The 27,328-nt window shown below is 38.7% G+C and overlaps 1 protein-coding gene across 4 annotated transcripts in view; it reads left to right on the top strand.

Annotated features, from left to right (window-relative positions):
- The window catches only part of ARHGAP45 (Rho GTPase activating protein 45), a 175,711-nt gene that overhangs the window by 126,584 nt on the left and 21,799 nt on the right, over positions 1-27,328 (top strand). For all 4 annotated transcript variants that reach the window (XM_056517529.1, XM_056517548.1, XM_056517558.1 and 1 more), the window contains 3 exons: positions 24,929-25,072; positions 25,188-25,272; positions 25,987-26,059. In XM_056517529.1, coding sequence (XP_056373504.1) covers positions 24,929-25,072; positions 25,188-25,272; positions 25,987-26,059 — 302 coding nt within the window. The remainder of the gene's footprint in view (positions 1-24,928; positions 25,073-25,187; positions 25,273-25,986; positions 26,060-27,328) is intronic.

The raw sequence follows: 27,328 nt of genomic DNA, 5'->3' as shown, positions 1-27,328 counted from the left end.
GTGTTGTCAGTTCATGAAAGGAGCCTTAACTGCAGGGGTCCTGTGATCTAAGGGAGGGGTCTGTGATCAGCATGAATTACCTGCAATCAGGCTCTCCTAGCCCTACTGCTTCCTCTCATTTGCTAATATTGATTTAAGAAGACCCTGGCTACTGTTATGCCCTAGGCTCCAGGATATCTTTTTAATACCCTATACACAAAAAGGACTTAGATGTAATCTAAGATAGATGTATTGTACAAATAATGGCATTTCAGAGAAAAGTAATTTGTTCTTTTGTGATCCTATGTTACCTCCTATAGCTTAAACATTGTATTTGTTATTTTGCCATTTTTCCCTTTCTATGGTTAGTACATTGTTTGTTGTAGTTGTACAAAGCTCCTTTATCATTTCTATAATTTTTTTCACCCCAGTTATAGGCTGTGTAAAATAAAGTGTAAAGCAGAATGTCTATTAAATGTTGAGCTTGTGTAGCTGCTGTTGTAGTTATGCTCAGACAACACCTTTAGCTTATACTTTGCGCCTTTACATTTGTGTGTTGCAGCTTAAAAAGAATTCCCATAAGTAAGTCATCAGTAAGATGGTGCTGCAATATTAAATATTATAGATTACAGTCATAGAAATGTATATGAACCCGGCTCACAAATCAGATTATCACACTTTGGATTCTTAAATGTCATATTATAGAAATGTCATAGTACTTAGTGAAGTTATCTTTATGCTACTGTCTGTTTGAAGCATATTGTGAAATAGCTGTACATCCGCTCTATATTGGTTTATTTAGATGTGGCAGGTTTTTGTCATTTTTGCAGCAATTTTGTGCATAAAACAACACCTGTTAATACATCCTAAAAGAAGAAGGGGTACAACCACTTTGTTTAGGTGATAAATGACAATGACAATATTTCTTTCTCTGTGAAACTGATTGTTCATTTATAAACATAAGAGATATTGCCCATGAATACAATGAAATGTACTGCTCAGTACATTGGATGTACACAAAAGTGTTACAAAAAGAATATTGGTAATTGCAAGTAACTATCGTAAGTAAACAGGTCTTAATGAACTGTACAGGCCTGAGGAGCAGTAAGGAGATGAGCTTTTGTTTGTTGATGCTACACAAAACCTATTTAGGGTGGTCCTACACAATGCACTTATCTCAGATGGTGACTGCATTAAAGGGGTATTCCAGGCAAAACCTTTTTTTATATATATATCAACTGGCTCCGGAAAGTTAAACAGATTTGTAAATTACTTCTATTAAAAAATCTTATTCCTTCCAATAGTTATTAGCTTCTAAAGTTTTCTGTCTAACTGCTCAATGATGATGTCACGTCCCGGGAGCTGTGCATGATGGGGGAATATCCCCATAGGAACTGCACAGCTCCCGGGACGTGACATCATCATTGAGCAGTTAGATGGAAAACAACAACTCAACTTCAGAAGCTAATAACTATTGGAAGGATTAAGATTTTTTAATAGAAGTAATTTACAAATCTGTTTAACTTTCCGGAGCCAGTTGATATATAAAAAAAAGTTTTGGCCTGGAATACCCCTTTAAGTAGTCTTGTACTTGATCTGTACTTGGTTTGTAAATCCTCACCCGCATGAGAAGCAAGCGGAGGTTTGCAAATTGCAGAAACTACAGATTAAGTACAATTTGCTCATTTGAATAGTTAGATTAAGGTTTAACCAAAAAAGGGCACACTGAGTACAATATTTATAAAGCAGTGAATAAATGTATCTGCTAGATTAAGGCTAGATTTGCGAAGGAAAGTCCACATAGGTGGATTTATCCTTATAAAAGGGAATGATCACCTGGTTCTGAGAAGAGAGAAAAGAGAGAACAAAAAAGGCAGAAACCTGTTCTCTTATATCAGGTACACAACTATTAGTTCATAATTCTGTCATAAGCCTGTATAACAAAGAACATAAAGAACATATCTAATCTAAAAAAAAATGTAGGATCATATTTAAGTTCTTCATGACTGCTTAGACTCTGTCTTAGACTGTGCACATCAGCATTGGGGCTTCCGCCAGGGGTATAACAAGTAGCCAGGGCTCCATAACAAAACTAAGATTAAGGCCCCACTCCACCATGACTGCCCTCAGCAGCAAGCTCAGAAAAGGCTATGTTTATTATTATTTCCATAAGGCACAGGGACACTGCACATTTACAATACAGGGGTAATATACACAGTCCTGTCACATTACAGGAATAATGTACAGAGTCATGTCACAAAACATGGATAACGCCCACAGTGAGGTCACTGTACAGGGATAATCCACACAGTGAAGTCACATTACAGGGATTATATTCACTGTCATTTCACAAAACATGGACAAAGCCCAGAGTAAAGTCACTGACTCACTGTACAGGGATCATTCACACAATAAAGTCCCAGTACAATGATAATGTACACAGTCATGTCACAGAACATGGATAAAATACACAGTCATGTCACAGAACATGGATAAAATACACAGTCATGTCACAGAACATGGATAAAATACACAGTCATGTCACAGAACATGAATAAAATACACAGTCATGTCACAGAACATGAATAAAATACACACTCATGTCACAGAACATGGATAAAATACACAGTCATGTCACAGAACATGGATAAAATACACAGTCATGTCACAGAACCTGGATAAAATACACAGTCATGTCACAGAACATGAATAAAATACACAGTCATGTCACAGAACATGAATAAAATACACAGTCATGTCACAGAACATGAATAAAATACACACTCATGTCACAGAACATGGATAAAATACACAGTCATGTCACAGAATATGAATAAAATACACAGTCATGTCACAGAACCTGGATAAAATACACAGTCATGTCACAGAACATGGATAAAATACACAGTCATGTCACAGAACATGAATAAAATACACAGTCGTGTCACAGAACATGGATAAAATACACAGTCATGTCACAGAACCTGGATAAAATACACAGTCATGTCACAGAACATGGATAAAATACACAGTCATGTCACAGAACATGGATAAAATACACAGTCATGTCACAGAACATGAATAAAATACACAGTCATGTCACAGAACATGAATAAAATACACAGTCATGTCACAGAACATGGATAAAATACACAGTCATGTCACAGAATATGAATAAAATACACAGTCATGTCACAGAACCTGGATAAAATACACAGTCATGTCACAGAACATGGATAAAATAAACAGTCATGTCACAGAACATGAATAAAATACACAGTCGTGTCACAGAACATAGATAAAATACACAGTCATGTCACAGAACCTGGATAAAATACACAGTCATGTCACAGAACATGGATAAAATACACAGTCATGTCACAGAACATGGATAAAATACACAGTCATGTCACAGAACATGGATAAAATACACAGTCATGTCACAGAACATGAATAAAATACACAGTCATGTCACAGAACATGAATAAAATACACAGTCATGTCACAGAACATGAATAAAATACACAGTCATGTCACAGAACATGAATAAAATACACAGTCATGTCACAGAACATGAATAAAATACACAGTCATGTCACAGAACATGGATAAAATACACAGTCATGTCACAGAACATGAATAAAATACACAGTCATGTCACAGAACCTGGATAAAATACACAGTCATGTCACAGAACATGGATAAAATACACAGTCATGTCACAGAACATGGATAAAATACACAGTCATGTCACAGAACATCAATAAAATACACAGTCGTGTCACAGAACATGGATAAAATACACAGTCGTGTCACAGAACATGGATAAAATACACAGTCATGTCACAGAACATGAATAAAATACACAGTCATGTCACAGAACATGAATAAAATACACAGTCATGTCACAGAACATGGATAAAATACACAGTCATGTCACAGAACATGAATAAAATACACAGTCGTGTCACAGAACATAGATAAAATACACAGTCGTGTCACAGAACATGAATAAAATACACAGTCGTGTCACAGAACATAGATAAAATACACAGTCGTGTCACAGAACCTGGATAAAATACACAGTCATGTCACAGAACATGGATAAAATACACAGTCATGTCACAGAACATGGATAAAATACACAGTCATGTCACAGAATATGAATAAAATACACAGTCATGTCACAGAACATGAATAAAATACACAGTCATGTCACAGAACATGAATAAAATACACAGTCATGTCACAGAACATGAATAAAATACACAGTCATGTCACAGAACATGAATAAAATACACAGTCATGTCACAGAACATGAATAAAATACACAGTCATGTCACAGAACATGGATAAAATACACAGTCATGTCACAGAACATGGATAAAATACACAGTCATGTCACAGAACATGGATAAAATACACAGTCATGTCACAGAACATGGATAAAATACACAGTCATGTCACAGAACATGGATAAAATACACAGTCATGTCACAGAGCATGGATAAAATACACAGTCATGTCACAGAGCATGGATAAAATACACAGTCATGTCACAGAACATGGATAAAATACACAGTCATGTCACAGAACATGGATAAAATACACAGTCATGTCACAGAACATGGATAGAATACACAGTCATGTCACAGAACATGGATAAAATACACAGTCATGTCACATAACATGGATAAAATACACAGTCATGTCACAGAACATGGATAAAATACACAATCATGTCACAGAACATTGATAAAATACACAGTCATGTCACAGAACATGGATAAAATACACAGTCATGTCACAGAACATGAATAAAATACACAGTCATGTCACAGAACATGAATAAAATACACAGTCATGTCACAGAACATGGATAAAATACACAGTCATGTCACAGAACATGGATAAAATACACAGTCATGTCACAGAACATGGATAAAATACACAGTCATGTCACAGAACGTGGATAAAATACACAGTCATGTCACAGAACATGAATAAAATACACAGTCATGTCACAGAACATTGATAAAATACACAGTCATGTCACTGTACAGATATAATGTACACAGTCATGTCACTGTACAGATATAATGTACACAGTCATATCACTGTACAGATATAATGTACACAGTCATATCACTGTACAGATATAATGTACACAGTCATGTCACTGTACAGATATAATGTACACAGTCATATCACTGTACAGATATAATGTACACAGTCATATCACTGTACAGATATAATGTACACAGTCATGTCACTGTACAGATATAATGTACACAGTCATGTCACTGTACAGATATAATGTACACAGTCATGTCACTGTACAGATATAATGTACACAGTCATATCACTGTACAGATATAATGTACACAGTCATATCACTGTACAGATATAATGTACACAGTCATATCACTGTACAGATATAATGTACACAGTCATGTCACCGTACAGATATAATGTACACAGTCATATCACTGTACAGATATAATGTACACAGTCATGTCACCGTACAGATATAATGTACACAGTCATATCACCGTACAGATATAATGTACACAGTCATATCACCGTACAGATATAATGTACACAGTCATATCACCGTACAGATATAATGTACACAGTCATGTCACTGTACAGATATAATGTACACAGTCATATCACTGTACAGATATAATGTACACAGTCATATCACTGTACAGATATAATGTACACAGTCATGTCACTGTACAGATATAATGTACACAGTCATGTCACTGTACAGATATAATGTACACAGTCATGTCACTGTACAGATATAATGTACACAGTCATATCACCGTACAGATATAATGTACACAGTCATGTCACCGTACAGATATAATGTACACAGTCATATCACCGTACAGATATAATGTACACAGTCATGTCACCGTACAGATATAATGTACACAGTCATATCACCGTACAGATATAATGTACACAGTCATATCACCGTACAGATATAATGTACACAGTCATGTCACCGTACAGATATAATGTACACAGTCATGTCACCGTACAGATATAATGTACACAGTCATATCACCGTACAGATATAATGTACACAGCCATGTCACCGTACAGATATAATGTACCCAGTCATATCACCGTACAGATATAATGTACACAGTCATGTCACTGTCCAGATATAATGTACACAGTCATGTCACTGTACAGATATAATGTACACAGTCATGTCACTGTACAGATATAATGTACACAGTCATGTCACTGTACAGATATAATGTACACAGTCATATCACTGTACAGATATAATGTACACAGTCATGTCACTGTACAGATATAATGTACACAGTCATGTCACTGTACAGATATAATGTACACAGTCATGTCACTGTACAGATATAATGTACACAGTCATGTCACTGTACAGATATAATGTACACAGTCATGTCACTGTACAGATATAATGTACACAGTCATGTCACTGTACAGATATAATGTACACAGTCATCACTGTACAGATATAATGTACACAGTCATGTCACTGTACAGATATAATGTACACAGTCATGTCACTGTACAGATATAATGTACACAGTCATGTCACTGTACAGATATAATGTACACAGTCATATCACTGTACAGATATAATGTACACAGTCATGTCACTGTACAGATATAATGTACACAGTCATATCACTGTACAGATATAATGTACACAGTCATATCACTGTACAGATATAATGTACACAGTCATATCACTGTACAGATATAATGTACACAGTCATGTCACTGTACAGATATAATGTACACAGTCATGTCACTGTACAGATATAATGTACACAGTCATGTCACTGTACAGATATAATGTACACAGTCATGTCACTGTACAGATATAATGTACACAGTCATGTCACTGTACAGATATAATGTACACAGTCATATCACTGTACAGATATAATGTACACAGTCATATCACTGTACAGATATAATGTACACAGTCATATCACTGTACAGATATAATGTACACAGTCATATCACTGTACAGATATAATGTACACAGTCATATCACCGTACAGATATAATGTACACAGTCATGTCACCGTACAGATATAATGTACACAGTCATATCACCGTACAGATATAATGTACACAGTCATATCACTGTACAGATATAATGTACACAGTCATGTCACTGTACAGATATAATGTACACAGTCATGTCACTGTACAGATATAATGTACACAGTCATATCACTGTACAGATATAATGTACACAGTCATATCACTGTACAGATATAATGTACACAGTCATATCACTGTACAGATATAATGTACAGTGTCATGTCACTGTACAGATATAATGTACACAGTCATGTCACTGTACAGATATAATGTACACAGTCATATCACTGTACAGATATAATGTACACAGTCATATCACTGTACAGATATAATGTACACAGTCATGTCACCGTACAGATATAATGTACACAGTCATATCACTGTACAGATATAATGTACACAGTCATATCACTGTACAGATATAATGTACACAGTCATGTCACAGAACATGGATAAAATACACAGTCATATCACTGTACAGATATAGTGTACACAGTCATGTCACTGTACAGATATAGTGTACACAGTCATGTCACTGTACAGATATAATGTACACAGTCATATCACTGTACAGATATAATGTACACAGTCATGTCACCGTACAGAAATAATGTACACAGTCATATCACTGTACAGATATAATGTACACAGTCATATCACTGTACAGATATAATGTACACAGTCATGTCACAGAACATGGATAAAATACACAGTCATATCACTGTACAGATATAGTGTACACAGTCATGTCACTGTACAGATATAGTGTACACAGTCATGTCACTGTACAGATATAATATACATTGTGCAATAAGAAGCACAGTGATTTCACAGTAGAAGAATAGTGCACACAGCCATGTGACAATATTGGCATATGTACATATGACATATGATCTCACAGTAAGGGGATAATCTACTCAGATATATTAACATTGTCAGGTTATAAATTAAATCCCTACATTTTAGGGTTTTGCTTTCATAGTTCATCAGATGTACTAACTGTCTGCTTGTTGTTTAGTGCATATAGTTGGTTTCTGAAGTGCGTCTCTCTTTGCTCCATTCCGCCATTATGAGACTGTAAGAAAACCCTTAGTAAATATCCCAGAACATATAAAAAGATGTCTGCTTTATAAGGTTAATGACCTGCTTTGTCAGTCTGTTAAATCAGGAAAAACCCAACCGAAACACATGATATATCTTTAAATATAACTCAAGACAGGCTAAAAAATATATTAAAAAAACCACATACAATAAGCGGCATCCAGTTTAGTAAATCTGAGCCAGTGTGTTGCCGCACATGCTTGATGTAAACCGTGATGTCACAGTACAGGGATAATACACCAAGATATCATAGCATTGAGTAAGCACACACAAAACAGTCACCATGTACCTGTGATCTCACAGCAAAAGAAAATAACATATAGGTCTTGATAACATACAGAGTACTATTTAAGTTCTGTGTAAATTTTGTGAAAAAAGTAAGGATGTCTAATAGTGGGTCTCTAAAAACATTAAACTTCAGGAAGTCCAATTTTCACTAACTGAGAGAGGACCTCAGGGAAATAGATTGGGAGCATGTCCTCAGTAATCAAACTACACTAGCTAAATGGGATATTTTTAAGAGTGTCCTGAATAGATCTTGTGAACGACATTTACCCTACGGGAATAAATGTGGTTTATGCGGGATCGGTCCTATCAGATTAATCTGATCAGCTTCTATGAGGAGGTCAGTTATAAATTTGGACCAAGGTGAAGCTGTGGATGTTGTATATCTGGACTCTCCTAAGGCATTTGATACTGTGCCACACAAAAGGTTTGTACAAAAAATTAGGATGATGGGACAAGGGGAGGATATATGTAAATGGGTACGCAACTGGCTCAGTGATAGGAAGCAATGGAACTTATTCTGGTTCGGTGACAGTTACTAGTGGGGTACCACAGGGATCAGTACTTAGTCCACTTCTTTTTAATATGTTTATTAATGGCCTTGTAGAGGGATTACAGAGTAGAATTTCTATGTTTGCAGATTACACTAAACTGAGTAAGGTGATCACCACAGAGGATGATAACATAATATTACAGAGGGATCTGGGGAAGATGGAGGCTTGGGCACAGACATGGCAAATTAAATTTAGTGTGGATAAATGTAAGGTTCTGCACTTAGGCCCTAAAAACAAAATGCACAATTATGTGCTAAATAATAAGACATTAATTAAAACTACTACAGAAAAGGACTTAGGGGTACTGGTTGACAGAAAGCTCAACTTTAGTGACCGGTGCCAGGTAGCGGCTGTCAAGGCAAACAAAGTCATGGGATCTATCAAGAGAAGCACAGAGGCTCGGGACAGGAACATAGTTTTGCATCTGTATAAATCATTAGTCAGACCGCACTTGGAGTATTGTGTCCAATTTTGGGCACCTGTATACAAGAAAGACACAGCGAAACTGGAGAGGGTACAGAGGAAGGCAATAAAGAAAATTGGTGGTATGGGAGGATTACAGGACCAAGACAGGTCATCAAGCTTGGGGTTATTTGGTTTACAAAAAAGACATCTTAGGGCCGATCTGATCACAATGTACAAATATAGAACAATACAGAAATATTTCTAGTGATCTTTTTAAACCTAGGCCGATAACCATGACAAAGGGGCATCCTCTACGTCTAGGGGAAAGAAGGTTTCACCATCATCACAGACAGAGATTCTTTACTGTAAGAGCAGTGAGACTATGGAACTCTCTGCCACATGATGTTGTGATTGTGAGTCAATAAACAAGATCAAGGGGGGCCTGGATGCTTTAATAAATATATTACACGTTAAACTAACAAGCGACTACAAACACACGTTTGCCCGGTCGATTCACCGAGAGGCCCAATTTCTGAGGAGGTGGGATGTGTGGATCCGTAGTGCTCATTATGTGTCTTTGGAAACTAACGCTTACTGATTCTGCTCTACGATCCATTTACCTTCCCTTTCCCTTTTCTCTTTTTCTTTTTCCTTCTACTTCTTTTCTTCCCTCTTCCTTTTTATCCTTATTCTGTATCCCTGAGAGGGACCGCCGACCACATTCAGCAATCATCAGTCCATGTTATGCTTTGTCTCTTTTTAGTTCCTTTGATATTGTCTATCTGTATCGTTCAGATCGTTGATAATGCATTATCGGTTGAACTTTTGTTGTACTGACTTTGCTGTGCTTATTTCCTACCCCTGCGTGGGACTTAGGACCCATGACTTGGGTCCGATTTCTCTTCTTTTTTTTCATTGTTCTGGTATTATGTACCTTGTTTGTATTTGTTACTAATCAAAAATTCAATAAATCGTTTAAAATAAAAATATATATAAATATTACAGGTTATGGATACTAGACGTTGGTCTAGGGATTTATTCTGATGCCATATTGGAGTCGGGAAGGAATTTTTCCTCTGTCATGGAGAAATTGGCATCCGCCTCATGTTTTAGTTTTTTTTTTTTGCCTTCAACTGCATCAACACAGTAGGGTTCTAGCTTGAACTCGATGGACTCTTGTCTTTTTTCAACCTTACAAACTTTCTTACAATGTTACTTTAAATGTTTTTTTTACTTCAATTTCCCAGGTGTTTCACCCTGTTCACCATTTTCAGCAAGAGGACATGGCTTAAAAATTTTTCACAGTACAAATGATTTATGGAATTATGAAAAAAAGTATAGGGTCTATAAAGGTATATAATATTTTTTATTTATCTTTAGTGGGCACAGACTGAAGCCATGCAATCCCAATAAAATATTCCCCCTGTATTTGGCATATTTTCAGGCTGTGATTTTTACTGTTCACAGAGAGGTTAACTCCTTAGGGACTCATACCATTTTCACTCAAACTTTCGTTTTTCATTTTCGTTTTTTCCTCCTTCCCTTCTAAAAATCATATAACGCTTTCAATTTTACTCCTACAGACCCATATAACGGCTTATTTTTGTGTCACCCATTGTACTTTGTAATGACATCACTTATTTTATAAAATAACCTGCGGCGAAACCAAAAGAAAATTTTTTATGTGTACGCCATCGACCGTACGGTTTTGCTAACCTTATATTTTAAGAGTTTGGACATTTACGCACGTGGTGATACCACATATGATTATTTTTATTTTTTATTACATTATTTTATTGAAAAAAAATGGGAAAAGGGGGGTGATTTAAACTTTTAATAGGGAAAGGGGTTAATGAACTTTTATAAACTTTTATTTATACACTTAATTTTTATTTTTTTTAGCCCCCATAGGGGGCTACAACATGCAATCTTCTGATTGCTTACACTGATCAATGCTATGCCATAGCATAGTATTGATCAGTGTTCTCGGCGCTCTGCTGCTCCTGCCTGCTGAGCAGGCATGGAGCAGTAGATCGCCGATTGGACGACGTAGAGGCAGGTAATTACCCTCCCGTCGTCCTGTAAGCTAATTGGGACATTGTGATTTTGTCGCGATAGTCCCGATCAGCTCCGCTGAGCTGCCGGGATTCTTTTACTTTCGCTTTAGACGCTGCGATCAACTTTGATCGCAGCGTCTAAAGGGTTAATGCCGGTCATTGGCCCGATCGGTGAGAATGGTTTAAATCCGGTAAACGGGACCAGGGCGTACAGGTACACCCTGCGTCCTTAACCCCTTGCCACAGAACGCCGGGTATTGACACGCCGGGTATTAACTCTTTAGATACGGTGATCAACTTCTAAAAGTGAAAGTAAAAGCATCCCGCAGCTCAGTCAGGCTGATCGGGACATCGGGATAAAATTGCGATGTCCCGATCAACTAGGACGCAGCAGGAGGGTGCCTTACCTGCCTCCTGCATGTCCGAATGGCGATTGATTGTTGCAAGCCTGAAATCCAGGCTTCAGCAATCAACCACTGATAACACTGATCAATGCAAAGCTATGGCTTTGTAGTGATCTGTGTAAAAAATCAGTGTGTGCAGTGTTATAGCCTCCTATGGGAGCTGTAACACTGCAAAAGAAAGTGAACAAAAAAGATAATAAAGATCATTTAACCCCTTCCCTAATAAAAGTTTGAATCAACCCCCTTTTCCCATAAGAAAAAACTGTGTAAATAAAAATAAACATATGTCCGAACTATAAAAATATATCACTAATTATACTGCACGGTCAATGGCGTACGCGCAAAAAAATTCAAAAGTCCAAAATAGCGTATTTTTTGTCACTTTTTATAACATAAAAACATGAATAAAAAGCGATCAAAAAGTCTGATCAAAACAAAAAATGGTACTGATAAAAACTTCAGATCATGGCGCAAAAAATGAGTCCTCATACTCCTACGCACATGGAATAATAAAAAAGTTATAGGGGTTAGAAGAGGACAATTTTAAACATATACACTTTCCAGCATGCAGTTATGATTTTTTTCCGAAGTAATAAAAAATTAAACCTATATAAGTAGGGTATCATTTTAATTGTATGGACCTACAGAATAAAGATAAGGTATCATTTTTAATGAAAAATTTACTGCGTAGAAACAGAAGCCCTCAAAATTTACAAAGTGGCGTTTTTCTTCCATTTTGTCGCACAATTATTTTTTTCCGTTTCGCCATAGATTTTTGGGTAAAATGATTGATGTCATTACAAAGTAGAATTGGTGGCACAAAAAATAAGCCATCATATGGATTTGTAGGTGTAAAATTGAAAGGGTTAGGATTTTTAAAAGGTAAGGAGGAAAAAACGAAAGTGCAAAAACGGAAAAACACTATGTCCTTAAGGGGTTAAATGGGCACTGTCATGAACTTTTTTTTTTATATGTTGTAATACTGATGTACTACAACATATTCCTAATATACTTTAATTATTTTTTTTAATAATTAAAACACTTTATTTTGATTTTTAAATCCGGCCACTAGGGGTCTCCCTCCTAGTGGCCGGCTGCAGCCTGCTGTGACGTCACAGACGAATTCGTACCGATCCCGGCCGGGCATGGGTCCGAATTCAGTCAGGCTGCACTCGCTCCCTGCCTGTCAATCAGACAGGCGGGAGCGAGCACTTTGAACAAAGAGGATGCGCGGATGCTCCCGGTGTGAGGTGGAATTTCATGCGCCTCTGCTGCTAAGCAGTGCTGCGGTAGGACTGCCCTGCACTTTAGTCTTTTTCGGATGGGTGGAGGGGGGGGGGGAGCGGGTTGCGTGGCAGGGCTCGGGGGAGCGGGATGTGTGGCAGCTGCGGCCATCGCCATAAAACAGATACTGTTTTCACCACAGTGTGCCTCCAGTAGTTTCCCCACTACAACTCCCAGCATGCCCTGACATCCAATAGATGTCAGGGCAAGCTGGGAGTTTAAGTGGTGAAACAGCTGGAGGTACACTGTATAGGTGAACTAAGGGCAGAAGTCGGCCCCCTGCAGGAATAAGTGACGTGGTGCCTGCTGGGGAAGTCTGCCTGGTAGTTGAGCACACTGCCGCTAGACAAAAAGGCATTTTTAATATAGTAAAAAAAAAAAATTAAAGGCAGTGAGGGGGTTAGGGATAGATGAGCAATAGGCAGGGACAGAAAAAAAAAGCATGGTGGAAGCTACTCTTTAAGGACCGGGGATGCAAGGCGTACCTGTACGTCCTGTGTCCCCAAGAGCTTAAATAAATAAAAACCACCAAAGTAAAATACACAAAATATGTTTGGATTCGTTATATGATTTCCCCAGGGCTCAAGTCCTGCAGGAACGCATAGGAACTGAGTTCCTGCACTTTTTCCACAGCAGGAACGCCATTCCCATTAGCAGGAGTTCTGCAGGACCAGCCCTTGAGTGGAAATCTTGGGGGAGTTCCTGCACTTTTTTCCCAAGGACATGACCACTGGATTTCCTTTTATTTTTTTTCTCATTTTATAGTGAATTTTTATTCACTTTTCCATTTTATGCATGAATGGGGTTCCACATGTCACTTTGGCACATCATAAATGCACCATAAATGTTTACCTCTCTGTTGAAATTAAAAAATCGCAACCCAAAAAGATGCCAAACTTGTACTTAGGTACCTGTGTTATCAATAAATTATTTTGTTTGACACTAAAAAGATGCCAAAAATTAGGTGAATAATATTATAAAAAAACAAAACCACACCCTAATTATGGAAAATATGCAGAAAGTGAAGGATTGGTTGGAAAAATAGATCAACTTTTGGAGTACATCATTAATACATTTTTGCTTTTTTCCACAAAAACCTAAAGGGAAACCAAATTGTTAAAGAGGCCGGTGATGTCACAGTATACTATGGCTGCTGAACGCTGTGGATTTGCCACACACATTGGATTAAGATTGCCTGAACCTGCCAGTTTAAGTAGACAGTGGAAGGAATGAAATAGTGGGGTCCATCTATGCCACATTATCCCCTGTGTGGAAAGGATTGGCATTAGCTTCATAGTTGGTAGTAATTTGAAAGGAATCTATGTCAGGGTCATAGAATCTATCAAAGGAATCTGTCAGCAGCTTTAAATGGGTACTCCGTTGTTAGACATCTTATTCCCTATCCAAAGGACCCCCGCAATCCCCCCTGCAGCAGCCTGATACCTGGGCACTCTTTGATGTACTATAATTTACCTTGGGTAAATAGTCAAGGTAGCAGCTCTCTAACAGCTTCACTTGACTTGACTGACATGATTCTCCTTATGTCAAGCCCAGCGATACGGGGGGAAATCTTACTGAGTTTAAAACTATGATCTACTCTATGAATTCAGGGCTCATTGCTTTGAGGGTGCCCATGTCTGTTTCATGATTCATCAACCAGTTGAAAGGATCCATTTTAAATGCTATTTTACTGCCATTTATACAGGTAAAAATACATTGCATTATTTGTACTGAGCTGGACAAAAGTTGCAGCTTATATTCTATTTTACAATAGCATTTAAAGTGTCACTGTCAATTTAAAAAATATATTTTATATGTCCCAGAGACAATCAAAAGTTTTGATCAGTCAAGGTTTGAGTGTTCATATCCCCACATGGACGGAGAGTACAGCGTGCAATGACTGGGACAATTCCATAGACTTACATTGTAAGTTTGTCTTGTTAGTGCGCTCTTCTCCTGGCTCACTGTCATGATCAGTTGGGGTCTAAACACTCAGAGCCTGACTGATCAAAAATGTTTACATGTCTCCACAACATGTCAAATTTTTTTTTTACTGTTCCCAATAGCAAACTCAGGCCTAGCATCTTATCTGAATGGCTTTAATACAGAGATGTTTTTCCTCGCATCATTTTATGGGTCTGCGCCTGGTGTAAAAGAACACTTCTCACAGTGCAACTCACCAGAGCACGCACCCTGACGTTAGACTTTTGTAGCCTGTTCCCTCATTAAGCTGGTAGTTCTCTCATGACTGCAAATGAGGGAGATAAAGTGGTTCATATGTTACAAAAGAGGCTATTTTCCCCAACAATATACACCGCAAGCTTTCTTCTATTTGCTTGTACTATTGATTTACAAATATTTTGTTCAAGGTACAGTAACTACTTATGTCCAAAAAGAATGCTAAGACTGCAGAATTGTGAAAAATATGTAGACTAAAAGGGAAGGGCTTAGGAAGCCATTTTTGTTTGTCATTGTAGAGTGAAATTAATTAGGCTAAGATAGTTTGAAAATGTATACCACATGAATATATTGTAATTGGGTACCTACTATTGAGATGCCCCATGTTCACACCCAGCAGATTTGTTGCAGCACAACTGCTTCATTCCTTTGGAGTTGATGAAATCCATACATGTACCCCCAAAACAATTCAATTTAGATATAGGGAACAGCTTTTTAGAGCTTCAAAGACATTTCTGCAACAAATCTGCCATGGATGGACATAGCCTAAAGGGCCCCATACACATTAGTAAAAGGTTGGCTAAACCTACCATTTTCGTTGGGACAGGCTGATAGTCAGGGCTCAAGTGCAGCAGGAACGCATTGGAACGGAGTTCCTGCACTTTTTCCACAGAAGAAACACTGTTCCTATTAGCAGGAGTCCTGCAGGACAGCCCTTGAGTGAAAATCTTGGATGAGTTTCTACACTTTTTCCCAGGACTTGACCCCTGCTGACAGTCTAATATGTATGGAGGCCTTTTGACTCTCCCCAACATTTGTTGTCAGAGGGGAGAAGGGTTAGGTATGTTGGATTTCAACTTCCTGACCGTTTTGGTTTCGGGCAGATAAGCCCTGACCAGAGCTTACTGTTAGTGCCCCCCATACACACACACACACACACACTATTCAGAGCACATGAACGTTTGGTAGACTTGAACGTTCATGTGCGTGGGGACATCGGGAGAGATAGCGGTCGGCCCCCTTACTGTAAGTCTGATGAGTTAAACTATAAGATCTATGAAAATAAAACTGTTAAAGGAGTACTCCGGCGCAAAGACATCTTATCCCCTATCCAAAGGATAGGGATGAGATGCCTGATCGCGGGGGTCCCGCTGCTGGGGACCCCCGTGATCTTGCACGCAGCACCCCATTAGAATCAGTCCCCAGAGCACGTGCGCTCCCGGTCTGATTACTGGCGATCACGGGGGCCGGAGCATTGTGATGTCACGGCCCCACCCCCGTGTGACGACACGATCCGCCCCCTCAATGCAAGCCTATGTGAGGGGGCTTGACAGCTCCGGGGCACTGACTCTAACGGGGTGCTGCGTGCAAGATCATGGGGGTCCCCAGCGGCGGGACCCCCGCAATCAGGCATCTTATCCCCTATCCTTTGGATACGGGATAAGATGTCTTAGCGCCGGAGTACCCCTTCAAAGAGGTACTCCGCTGGAAAACATTTTCTTTTTTTATCAACTGGTGCCAGAAAGTTAAACAGATTTGTAAACATCTTAATTATTCCGGTACTTATCAGCTGCAGAGGAAGTTCTTTTCTTTTTGAATTTTTTTATTTTCTATGTCAGCAACTGCCTATAGTATGAGCAAATCCCCATAGCAAACCTCTCCTGCTCTGGACAGTTCCTGACATGGACAGATGTGTCAGCAGAGAGCACTGTGGTCAGAAAGAAAGGAAATTCAAAAAGAAAAGAACTTCCTCTGGAGTATACAGCAGCTGATAAGTACTGGAAGGATTAAGATTTTTAAATAGAAGTCATTTACAAATCTGTTTAACTTTCTGGCACCAGTTGATTAAAAAAAAATGGTGATTAATTTTTTTTTTTTTTAGTTTAAGCAAAAAGCAAAATGTCACAACTATCACTGATAACAGGCTTCATTATTCTATTGCGTACTATTGTGTTTGTGGGTAATTTAATCCTGTAGTTCTTGTCTGTTTAGCAGATGTTAATGTATTGTTTAGGAGACTTGACATTCCAATGCAGATTTTTGACAAAATTAAAAGACCACTCAAGGAGCAGGTCAGTTTTCAAAGCCACCTAGACAAATAGTTTACAAGCTCTAAAATAAATTAACTTGCCTCAGTATTTCCCACAGATTTTTTAATATAAGTAAAAAAAACTAAAAAAAAAAAAACTTGTCATAAATATGATCCTAAAAAGAATAATTATTGCATAAAGCATGACTTCCAGTAGTGTTAGTTATTTTATTTTTCATCAGAAAATGTCCTATTGTATAAAAAATTATGTTAAAAAATATATTTTAAGAATTTAAGAATATTTTAAAATAATCTTTTGCAATTTTCATTTGGGCCACTAGGCTTATTAATAATCTTAGACTTCCTGTTTCATAGAAAAAACTTTTCATCAGTCTCCGCTTTATCATCCCAGATAGGGTTAAAGGGAAAGGTGACCCCACTATATAGATAAGGCTGGGTTCACACCACGTTTTTGCAATACAGTTTCCGTATCAAAAAAGCGGATTCCTCAAAACCTGACTAAACTGTATCAAAACATGTGTCCAAATTTTAATCCGTATACGGTTGAAAACCATATACGATTTGAAAAATGATGTCCGGTTGCATCAGTTTTTTAAGAAATACATTTTTTACTTTTCATTCCATTATGAATAAAGTTTTACTTGTTTGATTTAAATTCCAAGAAAAAAACTGTGCAAAGTCAAAAACCGTATGGTGAAAACCGGATGGAACCGTATGCACATACGGTTCTGTATGGTTTCCATTGACTCCCATGTTAAAAAAAAACATATACATTTCAATACGGTTTTTCACCCAGACCAAAAACCGTGGTTGCTATGGTTTTGTGTACAGGAAATAAACTGACAAAACAGTACAGGATGCAAAACGGACACAACCTGATGCATCTTTTTGCATACGGTTTTCAATGGATAGTCCATGCATACGGTTTTCAATACAGTTCCGTACGGTTTTCAAATTGAAAATGTATACGGGAACTGTATTGTAAAGACGTGGTGTGAACCCAGCCTAAGACACCATTCACAAAGACTTATGCTCAGAGCTCAGTCTTCTTACTTGCGTAATGCCTTCTCAACAGGTCACAGAGCATGCCTAGAATACATTCCAATATTGTGTAGGGTCCCCTTCAGTCTATTGTGCCTATGTCCAGGAGCGTTGATAAGTCTCCAAAAGACCCGGGACAAGAGCCCATAGACCCAGTCATGCCTCTAACCACACTATCAGCGGCTCCACCCCTAACTACACCCTCATCCATGCCTAATTGCACCCAGCATCATCCTTCAATATTCTCACTAATACCAGCGGGCAACTGTACAGTGTGGTTGCAGCAATCACACTCCTAAGACCTTTAGATTTAGCATGCATACGCTGCCTGAGAGTGATAGGGGAGTGATTTCTGTAACCACACTCCTACCACCCTCACTCATTCTGTACATATTCAGGTAGCCTGTACATGCTGAGATCATGCTGTGATAGGAGTGTCATTGCTGCAACCAACAGGCCCATTACTCTCAGGCAGAGTGTACAGAAAAGTAGAAATATATATTTAACGTCTGTGTATGAGATAGTACCTCAAACATTTATTATATTATATAGTATACAAGGAGAAAATATCAGCAAAATGTTACCACCATACTGTTATTGACCAAATCCAGTATACCAAGACCAAAATTACCAAGAATACCAGTTACAGGTATACAAGGAAGAATATTATTACCATCCACATACTGTTACTGACCAAATCCTGTATACTGAGACCAATATTACTATTAAAACCAGTATTCAAGGAGGAAATATTATCACCATACATATTACCATCATACTGTTACTGACCAAATCCTGTATACTGAGACCAATATTACTATTAAAGCGCAACTGTCATGACATTTTGGTGCAATAACCTGCACACAGCCTTTGCACTGTGTGCAGGTGGTGGGTATAAAAATGTTTTTACCTGAAATTTGGCGGCTTTCATGACTGCAAAAAAGGCTTTTATTCAAAGCCACTGACTGTCGGATAGGCGTGGCGCGAGGTACGCGATGCCCCGCCATGCCCACCCCCATGCCTCCCCTGTATGTCCGCGCTGGGACCTCTGGGTGATTGACACACAGGTCCCAGCGCATGCGCCCTTCAGCTAATCTAACCTACGCGCTGCTGTGTGTCATCCAGCAAGCGCTCGCTCCCACTACCGTCTTCCTCATCAGTGCGCCTGCGCAGTGCTAGGTGCAGAGAGCGTGCTTCCTCTCTGCACCTAGTATCGAGGACTAACCTGATTGCGCTCTGCGCAGGCGCACTGAGGAGTAAGACGGCGGCGGGAGCGAGAGCTTGCTGGATGACACACAGCAACGCGCAGGTTAGATTAGCTGAAGGGTGCATGCGCTGGGACCTGAATCACACAGAGGTTATTACACCAAAATGTCATGACAGTTGCGCTTTAAAACCAGTATACCAGGAGGAAATATTATCCCCATACATATTGCCAGCATACCAAGCCCAATATTACCAATAATACAAGAATACAAGCAGGAAATATTATCAGAATACATATTACCATCATATTTGTAGATTGTAATCCCATTATGGGAAGGGTCCTCTCCAACTCTATGTCAGTGAGCATGTTAATCTGTGTCATAAATGTTCATTGTTCCTACTTTTGTGTTATGTACTTTTACCCTTATCATATGTAAAGTGCATTGGAATCAAGGTCGCTAAATAAATAAATAAATAATTATATTGTCTCTGACCAAATTCTGTACAATGAGACCAATAATACCAATAACACCAGTTTACAAGGAAGAATATTATAACAATACATATTACCATCATACTATTACTGACCAAATCCTGTATACTGAGACCAATATTACCAATAATACACATAAAAGAGGAGGAAATTATCAACATACAAATTACCATCATACTGTTACTGAACAAATCCTGTATACTGAAACCAATATTACCAGTATACAAGAAGGAATATTTTTGCCATACATATTACTAACATACTGTTACTGACAAAATCCTGTATAAAGAGATTAACCTGTTGGAGACGGAGGGCGTACCTGTACGCCCTCCGCCCACTCCCTTTCTATAAAGCGGGGCCACGCTGTCTAACAACGGCCGGGACTCGTGGCTAATAGTGCGCTGCACTGATCACGGCGACACACGCTACTAACCCTTTAGACGCGGTGTTCAAAGTTGAATGCCGCATCCAAAATGAAAGTAAACTGCTCCTGGCTAGCTCAGTCGGCTGTTTGGGATCGTCGCGGTGACCTGAACAGCTGTAGGACAGCAGGAGGGTCCCCTACCTTCCTCCTCGCAGTCCGTTCGTCGAATGACTGCTCAGTGCCTGAGATCCAGGCATGAGCAGTCAAGCGGCAGAATCATTGATCAATGGTTTCATATGAGAAACCATTGATCAATGTAAAAGATCAGTGTGGGCAGTGTTATAGCCCCCTATGGGAGCTATAACACTGCAAAAATAAAAAAGTGAATAAAGATCATTTAACCTCTTCCCTAATAAAAGTTTGAATCACCCCCCTTTTCCCATAAAAAACTGTGTAAATAAAAATAAACATATGTGATATAGCCGCATGCGGAAATATTCGAATTATAAAAATATATCGTTAATTAAACCGCACGGTCAATGGCGTACGCGCAAAAAAATTCCATAGTCCGAAATATCATGAAAAAATTAATAAAAAGTGATCAAAAATTACAATCAATACAAAAAATGGTACCGATAAAAACTTTAGAACACGGTGCAAAAAATTTGCCCTCATACCGCCCCATACGCGGAAAAATAAAAAGGTTATAGGGGTCAGACAAAATTTTCCTGCATTTCTAGAAGTATGACAAAATCAAACCTATATAAGTAGGGTATCATTTTAATCATATGGACCTACAGAATAATGATAAGGTGTCATTTTTACCGAAATATGTACTGCATAGAAACGGCAGCCCCCAAAAGTTACAAAATGGCATTTTTTCTTCAATTTTGTCGCACAATGATTTTTTTTTCCATTTCGCCGTAGATTTTAGAGTAAAATGACTCATGTCATTACAAAGAAGAATTGTTGGCGCAAAAAATAAGCCATCATATGGATTTTTAGGTGCAAAATTTAAAGGGTTATGATTTTTAAAAGGTAAGGAGGAAAAAACAAAAGTAGAAAAAAAATTAAATATGTGCACAGGTGCCCAGTGCTAAATTTGTGTATTATCAGTAAGGGACAAGGGCAAAATAATACTGCTACATCATGAACACCACTACCATTACCCCGACTCATACCACTATATATCATCTATATATAGGGATAGGAGGTCGGAATGGGAGGTCGGGATAGGGGGTCGGGATAGGAGGTCGAGATAGGAGGTCGGGATAGGACGATGGGATAGGACAACAGGATAGGACGACGGGATAGAATGACGGGATAGGAGGTCGGGATAGGAGGTTGGGATAGGATAGGAGGTCGAGATAGGAGGTCGAGATAGGAGGACGGGATAGGAGGACGGGATAGGAGGACGGGATAGGAGGTCGTGATAGGAGGTCGTGATAGGAGGTCGGGATAGGAGGTCGGGATAGGAGGATGGGATAGGAGGAGGGGATAGATGGACTGGATAGGAGGACGGGAAAGGAGGTCGAGATATGAGGACGGGAAAGGAGGACGGGATAGGAGGACGGGATAGGAGGACGGGATAGATGGACGGGATAGGAGGACGGGAAAGGAGGACGGGAAAGGAGGTCGAGATAGGAGGACGGGAAAGGAGGTTGAGATAGGAGGACAGGAAAGGAGGTCGAGATATGAGGACGGGAAAGGAGGACGGGATAGGAGGACGGGATATGACAACAATATATGAGGACGGGATATGAAGTCAAAAGCTTCCTCCTTTGTTTATTTTGCTACCCAACAAGGATTAGGAAGGAAAAACCGGACAACGCCGGGTACTCAGCTAGTTAATTAATAAAATCCACTATACAAAACACCAATATTCTCACATCCATGGACCATATAGTGATATGAGTCGTCCTCCTTCATTTTCTTCTCTGTCCGTCTCAGACTACCATGAAGACTTCTTCCAGCCAAAAAGCATCTCTTCAGAATTTGCAGGACAAACATCTTAGACATTTTTACAGTGTTCTCCATACCTATGCATGATCTCCCCATCTATAGGCCCCCAAACTGAAATAATGCCCCCTTAGCATTCCGCATAGTAAAAGGTAGGTATGTCCCACAGTAGTTAGGTGGTAGGTATGTCCCACAGTGGTAGGTAGGAGGCCAGGTAGATATTTAGATAGATAGCTAGGTAGCCTCCTAGCTAGCAAGGAAGCCAGGAAGGAATGTAGCCAGGTAGTTGGCTAAGTAGCTAGGTAGGTAGCTAGTTAGAAAGCCAAGTGGGTAGGTAACCAGGTGGGTGGGTAGGTAGGTAGCTAGATAGGTAGCCACCTAGGTATGTATGTAGCCATATAGGTAGGTAGTTAGCTATGTTGGAAGCCAGGTAGGTTAGTAGCCATGTAGGTAGCTAATTGGGTCACCAGGTATTTAGGTAGATAGCAAGGTAGATAAGTAGCTAGGTTAGTAGGTAGGTAGTTAGGAAGCTAGCTATGAATATAGCCAGGTAGGTAGTTGGGTAGCTAGCTAAGTAGCCAGGTAGGTAGCAAGCTAGGTAGTTAGCTAGGTAGCAGGTACAATGAGACAAAAAAACAAACAAGCATACCCACCTCCTACCCCATGCAGTGATCTACCTTGTAATACAGCTAGCTATATCCTTCTTTCTGCACAGTGCTGGCGCCAATGAGTGACGTTATTGCGCCTTTACTGGGTGGGGGCTGGGGTCATAATGTCCCATAAGGTCTTGCGGCTTACACTGATAGGCAGCCTTCACCTGTGTCCGTGTGTGCGCATACAGCTAAAAGCGGTTCTCGCTCATCTGGGGATCAAGGGCAATTGTCCTGGATTCCACATAAGTAAGTGAGCTAAGCCCGAGCTATGGGTGCCAGATTCGGGGCCAGCCCCAATAGCCCCAACTCTACTGGGAAACCTACACCAGTGCCTCAGTATAAAGGCTGGACTTGGTGTTATAGAGACACCAGAACGGAGGAGTTGCAGTAATAGGCCCTGTAACATCAAAGGCTGACAGCATGAGAAAAAAAATAAGCTATTAACCAGTAAGGGGCCTTCAATGTTTATGGTCATTGCTTGGTTTTCAGTAATTGTATGGCTCAGTTTTAAGACAGATACACAAATGATCATGCAGTCAAAGGTCTGATATTTGTCTGTCACAAAGTAAAAGGCAGAAGTGGTTTATTTTAATGTGAGGTTCAATTTCCCCTTTCAGTAAAAGATTGCAGACTTTTTTAGTTAGCCAGATTCACTTTACATGTTCACACAGGTTATAAATTTCTTGAAGGTTACACTATCTTTAGAACAGTTATCCAGAAATAGAAAAGCAGAGCTAATTTCTTTCAAAAACAGCTCCAGGTCTGTCCCCAGGTTGGGTGTGGTATTACAACTTGGCTCCATTCACTTTAATGGAACTGAGCTGCAGAACCACACCCAATCTGGAGACAGGGAGAGGTTTTTGAAAGAAATTATTTCAGTTTTTCTATTCCTGGATAACCCATTTAAAAGGGCACAATATGCGTTATGATTGCAATTTACTCTAGGTGGCGCTATACACCTGAACATTACTAGACTATAACTTGAACAGTCTTGAGGATACATTGGTAATAACTCACTGGTCCACAGGCAAATCTGTGAATCTGGGCCAGTGTTACAATCACAGAGCCATCTGGAACCTACTCTAAATAACGTTTTACACATAGACACTTTAATTCCGAATATGACCTGCTTTTTGTATCAAGTTTTTATGTTAAATATATTTTTAAATAATTTTCGATTAAGTTTTTTCTAATTTCCCATTTTTCAAACCATATTATAAAATAATCCTGAAATCCTGTGGCTTCCATTCTGGCCACTAAGCCTAATAATAAGCCAACATGTCCTATTGTGCAAAGATGAATTTTCAGCAGTGTACTCCTTATTATCACAAGAAGAATCATAGGGAAAATTGACACCAGTAGATAGATAAAATGGGACACATTCAACACAGTAATTTACTTGGAAGTCGGGCCACTGTATTTCCAAGGGCTCTACCTCAACCAATCCCTCCTACCAAACCACACAAGTTGATTTTAATATTATAGCACAAGAACATAAGGATACATACAAAAAGGTGATGTGCAATACACTACAGCATGAAAAAGTATAATAATGTAAATAAACATGTTCATAAATAAATGAATGAATACATTACTAATATGAAATTAAACTAATAAAATGTAATATGAACAAAAATGATATAGTTTAGTGTGATTATATAACAATATGGTTTATATGACTATTCCCGTATTCATCAGGAGAGCCTTCTATAAAAGAGCTCTTATGTTATAAGTTATTACAGTATATCTAAGCTGTGTATAATAGAATGTATTTGCTATCTTGTTATCCACAGAGGTGAAAGAGACCCGGCGTCCTCTGGCGCATGAATGCCTTGGAGAGACATTAAGACTCCTCCGCCAAGTGATCAACAAATATCCCTTGCTAAATACTGTGGAGACTCTGACTGCAGCTGGGACTCTTATTTCTAAGGTTAAAGGTCAGTAATGAGCAAATCAATGACTACAGTACATTCAGCCGTAGAACCATATATCTTATGTGTGGTTCTACTACCTTTGTTTTTAGAGTTTATTTGTTTATTGTTTTAAATCCAGGTTTTCACTATGAAGCAAGTATTGAAAATGAGAAGCGAGATTTTGAGAAGGCTCTGGAGAGCATGGCTGTCTGCTTCAGCAGCACGTGAGTAACAACAACAAAAATGTTCTAGTTACTTAGTTTTAAATGTGCCCCAAAGACCCAAAGGGGTACTCCTAAGGAAAACTATTTTTTATTTTTTTCAAATCAACTGATGCCAGAAAGTTAAACAGATTTGTAAATTACTTCTACAGAAAAATCGTAATCCTTCCAGTACTTATCAGCAGCTGTATGCTACAGAGAAAGTTGTATAGTTCTTTCTTTTCTGTCTGACCACAGTGCTCTCTGCTGACACCTTTGTCCATGTCAGGAACTGTCCAGATCAGGAGAGGTTTGCTATGGGGATTTGCTTCTACTCTGGACAGTTCCTGATACAGACAGAGGTGTCAGCAGAGAGCACTGTGGTCAGACATAAAAAAAACGATATAACTTCCTCTGTAGCATAGAGCAGCTGATAAGTACTGGAAGGATTAGGATTTTTATATCAAAGTAATTTACAAATCTGTTTTACCTGTTCTTGCTGCCTGTGTCCAGCACCACGTTGAGCCAGCGTCTCCTTCGAAGCTACACCTCTCTACCATATTGGAGTCAGGAAGGAATTTTTACCTCTAGTATGAGGTTTTTTGCCTTCCTCTGGATCAACGGAGTAGGGATATAGGTGGAACTTGATGGACTCTGGTCTTTATTCAACCTTATGAACTGAACTATGTTACTTTGTAATTGTAACCTATGATGTGCCTTTCTCTTTTCTGTCCTCAGAGTCTCTGAATTTCTTATGGGGGAAGTGGATAGCAGCACATTGTTGTCACTACCACTTGGGGACCAGAGCCAGGTGAGACATTGTGATATAGTAGCTATTTCAATTATTGCAGAGCTCTTTACTTTGCTTCTTCTGTACAATGTATTAAATATAACATGCTTATTGACTGCAGATACTGCAGGCGGGAGTAGAACCTCATTTTCAGCTACGGACATGTTTTCATAAATGTTGAAAGCATTCTCTATAAATTATACTAATATTAATACAGGAGGAGTTAAAACGCCTATTCAATCAAGGGTTAACATGTGCCTTTAGGTAGAGTAAAGGGGGTTCTCAGAGTTCCTATCACTAAAGTTTAATGAATTGTAATTCTGTACAGGATCTGCATATTTTTGCTGCATATATTGTGCAGCGGATTTTGCTACCCATTAACTTCAATGCGGTGAAAGTATGCAGCAAATCCTGTACGTGTGAATGCTGTATACAGGTTTCCTGGAATTTATGGGGGGAGATTTATGAAGATGTCTTTGTTTCCCATAGCAAGCAATCACAGCACAGCTTTCATTTCATACTCTGCACCTAAAAAATGAAAGCTGTGCTGTGATTGGTTGCTATGGGGTGCAGTCGCTCCCCCGGTATACTCAACAGAATGAGCTATATGCAAAACTTTTGTTCTGCTTAGAATATTACATGAAAATGATGTACATTTTGGAAATGTAATAACAATTTCTCAAGAACATCTAAATTTAACCCCTTCCCTCTCAGGCCATTTTTCATTTTTTGCACTTTCGTTTTTTCCTCATCACCTTCTAAAAATTACAACACTTTCAATTTTGCACTTACAGACCCATATGAGGGCTTGTTTTTTGCACCAACAATTTTACTTTGTAATACCATTAATCATTTCACCACAAAATCTACGGCAGAAATAAAAACATTTGTGGGGCAAGATTGGGAAAAAAAACTCAATTTTGTAAATTTTAGGGGCTTCCAATTCTATGCAGTGACAACTTATCTTTATTCTTTAGGTCCATATGGTTACAAGGATATGTAATTTATATAGGTTTTATTTTATTTTACTACTTTAAAAAAATTATAACTACATGCACCAAAATTAGTATTTTAAAATTGTCCACTTCTTACCCATATTACCTTTTTATTTTTCTGTATATAAGGATGTATGAGGGATAATTTTTGCGCCGTGATCTGAAGTTTTTATTCTGAAGCTTTTGATCGTGCTGCCTTTGACCAATGCGGTTTAATTAACATTATATGTTAATAGTTCGGACATATATGCACGTGACAATACCACACGTTTAGTTTTTATTTTTGTACATTATT

This window comes from Hyla sarda, chromosome 1 (genome assembly GCF_029499605.1).
Source record: "Hyla sarda isolate aHylSar1 chromosome 1, aHylSar1.hap1, whole genome shotgun sequence".
In the NCBI taxonomy this organism is placed as follows: domain Eukaryota; kingdom Metazoa; phylum Chordata; class Amphibia; order Anura; family Hylidae; genus Hyla; species Hyla sarda.
The sequence above is the reverse complement of the archived record's forward strand: the minus strand, read 5'-3'. Positions and strand labels throughout refer to the sequence as shown.